Below are 7,213 nucleotides of genomic sequence, written 5' to 3' on the forward strand. Positions count from 1 at the left end.
GCCTTATCATACTCGACTCTGCTCTGTAAAACTCGCTGGAGAGCAGAACTAACCGCTGCCTGGAGCCCCCGGCCCTGGCGGGACAGAGCTGAGAAAAGCAGTCCAGTTTTTCCGAATGCAATCAAACGCAGCTGCGTGCAGGGGCAGCATCGCTGCGCACGAGTCGCCAGCGCTCCCCCGTCTGCTGCGAGGTGTCTTCTCCCATCGAGCCCGCAGATGGTCCCAGCCCCAGCCTCGTTTTCTCTGCGCTGTCTCTTTGGCAACGGGTAAAGGCCGATGCTGCGGCCGACGGTGGGAACCCTCTGCCCGGGCCGGGCCAGGCTGGTCCTGCCCTCCCGCTGCCGTATGCTCCAGGAAGGGCAGGTAGAACACGCCGTGCCCTAGGCCGGCTCGGAAAAGTCACGCAGCTCTGAAGGTACAAAAGCCCGGAAGCAGATATTTTGATTTCATTTTTAATGAGTTGCATCAGTGCTATGTAAGCAGAGTCGTAGCAGCGCCTTGCGAACATCTGCCAGGGCAGATGCAGTGCCGTCAGGGCACTCGGATGCGAACGAAGCGGTGAGCGGCACACAGGACACAGCCTGCCAGCTGGAGGAGTTCGGGGAAAGCCTCTGGCGCGCGACACATTCCACAGGCAGGACGAGAGCCACGTTTGCTCCTTGCCCGTCCTGTGTGTGGACAAGAGCACAGACCCTTCTCCTCCTTTTTCTGCCTGTCTGCAGGTACTGTCAGAGCTGAGCCTTTGGTGGTGCAGGACCAGCCTTGCCAGAGGCAAAAAAAGATGCATATAGGCACTGGGGGGGGGGGGAGCAATGATGAATTTCTGGACATTTTTAGGCATTTCAGGCATTAAATGCGAAGGGCCAGATCTGGATTTTAGCAAGAAGGCTTGCTGATTTGGCAGGAGCATGTCCCTACATCTCTGCACCAGAAAGCATGTTTAAAAACTCCAGTGGCAATTCCTTGGTTGCAGGACAGACCCCCGATGGCCAGCCATTGCAGCTGGGGAGGCTGTGGGGTGGCTCAGCCGCTGCGTGTACCTAACAGGCCCAGAAACATCACAACAAAAATAGGAAATGCACCTGCAGAAGTATGAAGAAAGGTTTTCCCGCAGGACTAAGATTTGTACATCACATCTCATACCCTTTTGTATCCACACACTTGAGGATCCACAGCAACAGCAAAACTTGACGACTGCACTTCAGGATTCCTTATCTCTTCACCCTTTAGCTTTGAACCAGTCAGTTACTCTGCAAAAGTCAGTCAGAGTGAGACAAAAAAGGAGGAATAACAACAGAGAGAACACCCGCGAGGAGCAACGGTCAGGGCTGGCAAACTACCGTTAGCAGAGGGGCTACGACTACGCAAAGAAGTCCTAACGGGCACTAAGGAAAGCAGCAGAGTTCGCAGCTGGTGCGGTGCTGTCGGAGTTACATCTCAGGAGGGCAGTTAAGTTGGTTCGTGGGCATCATTTTCTCGGTGTCAATCTTGTAGGACTGGAGAAGGTTCTTCAGGCTGTCCACAGTTTCCGGGTGCATCTCGGGAGCTCTTGAAAGAATCCAGGCGTAGTTGACATGGAAGAGCCAGAGAATGTTAGTGCAGGAGTAAACCAGCGAGTAGTTCTCATAGTCAGTGGAGATGACCCAGTAAGGAGCGGAAGGTGTGACTAGGAGAAAGAAGGGCATCGTTAAACGCCATGGGCGACCAGCTCTGGACCGCTCCGCAGCAGGGTGCTGCAGCCCCGTCTCCTGGGGGCTGTGGCCTGTCCTGCTGCTGCTGGGCCAGAGCAGGGAGCTGTAATTTAGGAAACCACCTCAGGACTCCTTGTTCTGACCAGAGGGACTCGAGAGAACCCCAAAGCCATGAACATGTCGCACTGCGACCTGAACAGCCAGCCCAGCCCTCTGAAAGCCCGTACGTGTGTGAGGGGGCTCGCTGGCATGGGTGAGCCGTAGGCCTGGACCGACAGCCACGAGCGGAGAAGCACGAAGCACGACCTCCCTCCCGGCCCCCGCGGCCCCGGGGCAGGGCCCTGCAGAGCCCCGTGGAGGCGGGGTGGCCGAAAGCAGCATCGCTGGCCGATCCTGTCGGTACCAGCCGCCTGGGCAAATCCCCTTTGCAGTCAGGCTGCTACATCTGCTGCCAGGAGCATCAGCTACTCCAGCTTCCAGCCATCAGGCGGAAAGCAGAAATTGGAAAGCAGGCTGGAGTAAATGCATGGGGATTTGTTTCTGGTCCATTCGGAAATGCCAAGCGTGGCTCCGGGGCCCTGCGCACTCTGCGGGTGAAACGGCCGCAGCGGGGGCACTCGCGGCACCTAGCCGGGTCTGTCTGTGCACGTCCCCTGCTCCACCCACCCGCTTCTCAAATAACTCCTCTGTTAGTGCCGCAAACAGCCAAGGAAAAGGCGTGAGAAAGTAAGAAATAAAAGAGGTGCAAAGGAGAGACAGATTTTCACTTTCCAAAGCATTGCTGTGGACAGAGGAAAGTGCTGTGTAACACGATCAAAGTGCGCCATACCTCAGCAGGCTCCTGTGGCACGTTACATTAGCAAGCGAAGAAAAAGCAAACAAAAACACGTTATTAAAGCTAATGGAAGCAGCTTGTAAGCAGAGGCAGTGTGTGCTGGGCTGGGCTTCCGAAAAACAAGCCTGTTCCTGGCTCTGTGGGCTGCCTCCCCCACCTCCAACCCTTCGCTTCCCCACAGGTAACGTGGCACGCAGTGATGGCAGTGCTGCTCATCTTCCTTGCTTTGGGATCAGCTGGTGAAAAGTACTCTACCACTAGGGCTATTGCTGTAAATTATAGCTGAACATCATCAGATCTCGGCCTGCTGATCCCAACACTGGTCCTAACCCTTTGCCTAGGCTGCAGTCCCCGTCATGCTGCGGTGAAGCCCTGGGGCAACCTCTTGCTCTGCAGGTTGTCCGTTTTTGATAACATTGCAGTTACTTGCTTTATGCCCCTGCACGCCGCCTGCCCTCCGCATGAGCCGGGCTCGCGGTGCTGTGGCAGCCAACGGCCCGTGCCGGGAGCTGGTGCCGGCTGCGAGCGGCTCCTGGTGACACACTTACACCAGTTAAAGCTGATGCCGAGCTTGGCTGGCTCCTTTACGTCCACATATGTGATTTCTCCTTCGATTTCTTTAACTTTGCCGTTAGACCTAAGGAGAGAATGACAAGGTGAGAAATAAAATTAGGCAAGTTTTTGAAATCACATTTAAGTTTTTATCCTTCCTGACGTATTCATCTACCAAGGGGTGGCTGAAACATGTCCCAGCTAACCACAGCTTCCCCAGAAGAACAGGTCAACCTTTGGAGACCGTGTTTCAGTGGCTGGTGGTACACGCCGGGTCCGAAGACATGCTCAGTGGGGTGGCAGGGACACAGGAATGCCGTTGCAGGTTAATTTACCCCAGACCTCCAAGATGCCTCTCTCCAGGGCTTTACAGTGTGGCACATTTCCAAGCCAGCACTGATAAAAAAATGCCTGACAACACACATTCAAACCATTAAAGGCAGGTTAACAGCTGAAGGATCCCCAGAGCTGCTTGAGAGAGGAAGCAGCAGAACTGCTGTGTGGCTGGTGTGAGCCCTCATTTAATGCTCATACTGCCTGAACGCGCTTCGATTCCCCTGACGATACTGATGGGGCAGAACAGGAAGAGCTGGTGAACGTGGGCAAGGACAGCATTCCTGGGACAGTCTGCAGCATCCAGCATGACCAGACACACGACTGCCTGCAAACACCAATAACTGGAAGGAGTGCTAGAGGGAGGCCAGGCACCGCTGCGAGCCCAGCTCTGCTCCTGCTTTGCCTCGCACAGCTGTGCTGGACTGGCCCGGCTCAGCCCTGCAGCAAGCATCTTTTCCTAATTGCCCCCGAGCATGCAAAATCCTGCTCAAGACCAAGACATAGCACTGCACAGTCCCAAAACTGCTTCTCTGCTCTCCTACACCACTATCGGAGGAGCTTTCCCTTGCAAAACCAGCCTGAAGGGCTCAGTGATGGCAAGTTTGGCTCAGTGGCCACCAAGGGAGCCCCAGGCCCGAGGCAGGACAGACAGATCCCTCTGTGGAGAGCAGGAAAATCCCAGCACTCTTCTCAGATCTGCCAAGGACTTGCTCCACTTCTGCTAGCTCTGAAAGGTGCCCAATCGCTTATGCATTTCCAGGTCGAAGCATATCCTTCCCCACACAAGTTACCTGCCCCTACTTGATGAGTTCAGGCTTGTTTAGCTGCCGATCCAGAGCGCTGTCCTGCTGGCAGCTGGCTCTATAGCTCAAGCTGCCTAACGTGTGATTGCATTTTTCCCCGGACGCCTCAAGCCTGAGCGACTGCCTGTGGGGCTTTGAAATGGGAGCACCCAAAAAGACCGGAGCTAATTTGTCTCACCAGCTGCTCCCTGCGTAGCCGTGGCCACGTCGCTTTGTACTTCCACCTCGTTTTCCCTGTCCGTAAAACAAAAGGGGCTGTATGCCTGTGCGTGCCTACAGTCCCTGCCTTCCTCTCACCAGGAGCGCCGCAAGAAGCTTGTTAGCATGTGCTTGCTGGCTTGGGCACGAGAGCCAACAGACGCTGCAGGCACAAGCGACCCGTGAACGCCGCTGCCTTGCTCTGGAAACGCAGACCGGCTGCAGGACGCAGGTATCGCAAGGGAGACGCTGCGCCTGCGGGTCTGCCGGCAGCGAGGGTCGAGGGGCTGGCGCTGGAGCCACGCACAGCACGCGCGTCGGCCAGCAGGTTTTACCAAGGTGTTCCTGATGCTTGAGGATCCTGAGCTGCTGCAGTCCTGACACCGACGGTCAGTCCCACTGAGACATTCCCCTCCTGCAGAGTCCCATCGCCTGCAGTTTAATAGGGGCCAGCTGGTCGTCAGGCGCTCCCGTGGCGCGGGAGCCGCGGAGACGGGGCCGAGCAGCCGCCGCGCGGCACAAGGAACATGTTGCAGCGTTGTTATTGCAGAGCAGGACAATGTCGCCAGCCCATGCCAGGGAGCGCGGGGAACAGCGGCTCCTTGAGCGCTCGCCGCCGCTCGGTCACGCTGCCGCTTGCCCCACCGCCCCGTGAAAGGCAGGGTTGTTGACAGACCTAAGCAAAACAACACCCGCAGCAGCCCGTGCGAGAAGCCGGGAGGGCTCAGCGTGACTGCCGGCTACCCAGTGTAACGGAGAGAATAATCGGTGCTTTCCCTCCGCTCGTTGATTTAAACCGGCAGCGATTTCTGACACCCCTGCGCTGCAAGGTAAACGCTTCAAAGGACAGATTGTCAAATGTTTGCTCAAGTGAAGACGGCCCACGTGCCCCACGTCCCCAGCCCCTTTTCGTCAGGTGCTTTGGGCGCTTCTGCTCCAGAGAAGAGAGCAGTGCAGGGCACGGGCACCTCTCGGCACCCGGGGGCACCCGGGGCGGCTGCCACCCGGCGAGCAGCCCACAGCCCCACGTGACGGGACCTGGGGCTCCTGGCTTCTCCTCCACCAAAGGACTTGGGGTGTTTAAAGCACTGAGGGCTCTAAAACAGCCAGTGAGCGAGACCCGGGGCATTTTACACTTACTGCAGCTCCTTGTTGATCACTTTGATCTTCCCGTTCTCTTCCATCACGTAATTTGCCTGGATGCAGCTTCCTTTCTCGAAACTTGATGGCAGCTTCTCTATCTCGTACCATTTTCCAACGTACTGATAAAAGAAAGTCGAGGGTTTAGCGCGAGGGCACTCGGTGAGTCCGCAGAGCAGCCTGGTTCCTCTGGTGACCTGCTCAGCCCGCGGGAGCCTCAGCGGCTCTCGCGTGGACCCGGGAGACTGCCGAGGGGTCCGCGGGCCGGCGCAGGCGCTGGGACCTCGTGGGCCAGGCCACGGGCAGCCAGCGCCGCGCGGGCCGCAAGGTGCTCGGCACGCGGCCGCTGCCGGTAGCTGCCAGGACCCCGCGGACCCGGCCCGCGCCCCGGCGCGCGTCGCCGCGGCCTCGCTCGCTGCCCGACGCGAGCTTTCAGAAAGCTCCTCGCACCTTGGCGATGTTGAAGTCTTCCTGGACTGGTGGGTCTGGACATGGTCCCATGTGAAACGTCTGCCCTTCTCCAAAGCCAACGAGGCTGAGCAGGACCGAGAGCAGCACCGCCGTCCTCAGCATGGCTGCGCCTGGAGGCAGAGAAGAAAGCAGGCGTGGGGGGCAGGAAGGGAGGATGGGGCAGCAGCACGGGCCAGCCCGTCGGGTCAGCACCCAGGCCCGGCGCCCGGCACGGCGTTCAGACAGCTCGGGAACGTCTGCACCTCCGCCAAGCTGAGGCGAGGGCCGTGGCGGAGGCAGGTGCCGTAGAAAGCTAGAGGAGGTTAGAAACCGGCGCTCGAGGGGCTCTGCCCTGAAGAGCTGCAGGAACCAGCTGCGGCGCAGCCGGCGCCGCGGGACCCGCGTGGGGCAGGACGGGGCGCCGGCCCCGCGCAGCTCCGCGAGCCTCCTCTCCCTCCCACCGCGGCACCCGGGTTTCCCCGCAAACGCAAAGCGAGCGCCCGTTTTGTACCGAAACCCTCTTCGTTGAGAAACGCACCGGGGCGACGAGGCGGCTCGGTTGCGACGGCGCGGGGCGGCTGGCAGCGGCCGTCCCGCTGCCGCGTGCTTTTATAAGCACGCGCGGAGGCCGGTTTGGCAGCGGCGCAGAAGCCCCTCCCTGCTGCGGGCCCCGCTGCTGGCGCCGAGCCGGAGGCGCGCGGCGCTCCCGCGGCTGCCCCGCTCTGCCCCTTCGCGCCCGCAAAAGCCTCCCGTTCCCGCGGGTGACGCTTGCAAAGAGGTATTGCAAGGGTCCCGCTCTCCGGGCAACGCGCAGAGCCAGCCTGGGCTCAGATGCCACCCGAGCAGCTGGGAGACCCTCGGAGCACAGCACAGGGCTCCGGGGCGCCAGCTGGCATCACCGGCCAGCGGTCGCAGCCCGCACTGGGGCACACCGTGGCTACGGGGGCCCTGGTGGGGCAGCCTGCGGCAGGAGCTGGTGAGCACAGAGTAAGCGTGGTGCCCACGTGGGCTTACTCCGCTCCTGGCCTGGGCGGGCAGGGAGCAACTGCAAAGCAAGAGCTTTATTTGCCTTTTAGGGGACCTTTGGAGTAGTTACAATGATGGCCAGCAATATCTGCATGGTGCTTCTTCAACATGTGCCTCAAACCACCGATTGATCCACGTTACAGGTAGCTGGGGTACACGGTGGGGATTAAATAGCAGGAGGT

At 59.2% G+C, this 7,213-nt stretch overlaps 1 protein-coding gene across 1 annotated transcript; it reads right to left on the minus strand.

The window, feature by feature from the left end:
- Positions 1–436: 436 nt before the first annotated feature.
- Positions 437–6,600, minus strand: APOD (apolipoprotein D). Its single transcript, XM_062582853.1, has 5 exons — positions 6,517–6,600; positions 6,006–6,136; positions 5,556–5,677; positions 3,075–3,163; positions 437–1,666 (listed from the first exon to the last, which is right to left on the minus strand). The coding sequence occupies exons 2-5, from the start codon at positions 6,126–6,128 to the stop codon at positions 1,431–1,433; spliced, it is 570 nt and encodes a 189-aa protein (XP_062438837.1). The 5' UTR covers positions 6,129–6,136; positions 6,517–6,600; the 3' UTR covers positions 437–1,430.
- Between the last annotated feature and the right edge of the window lie 613 nt (positions 6,601–7,213).

The sequence above is a fragment of the Rhea pennata genome, chromosome 9, assembly GCF_028389875.1.
Source record: "Rhea pennata isolate bPtePen1 chromosome 9, bPtePen1.pri, whole genome shotgun sequence".
NCBI classification, from domain to species: domain Eukaryota; kingdom Metazoa; phylum Chordata; class Aves; order Rheiformes; family Rheidae; genus Rhea; species Rhea pennata.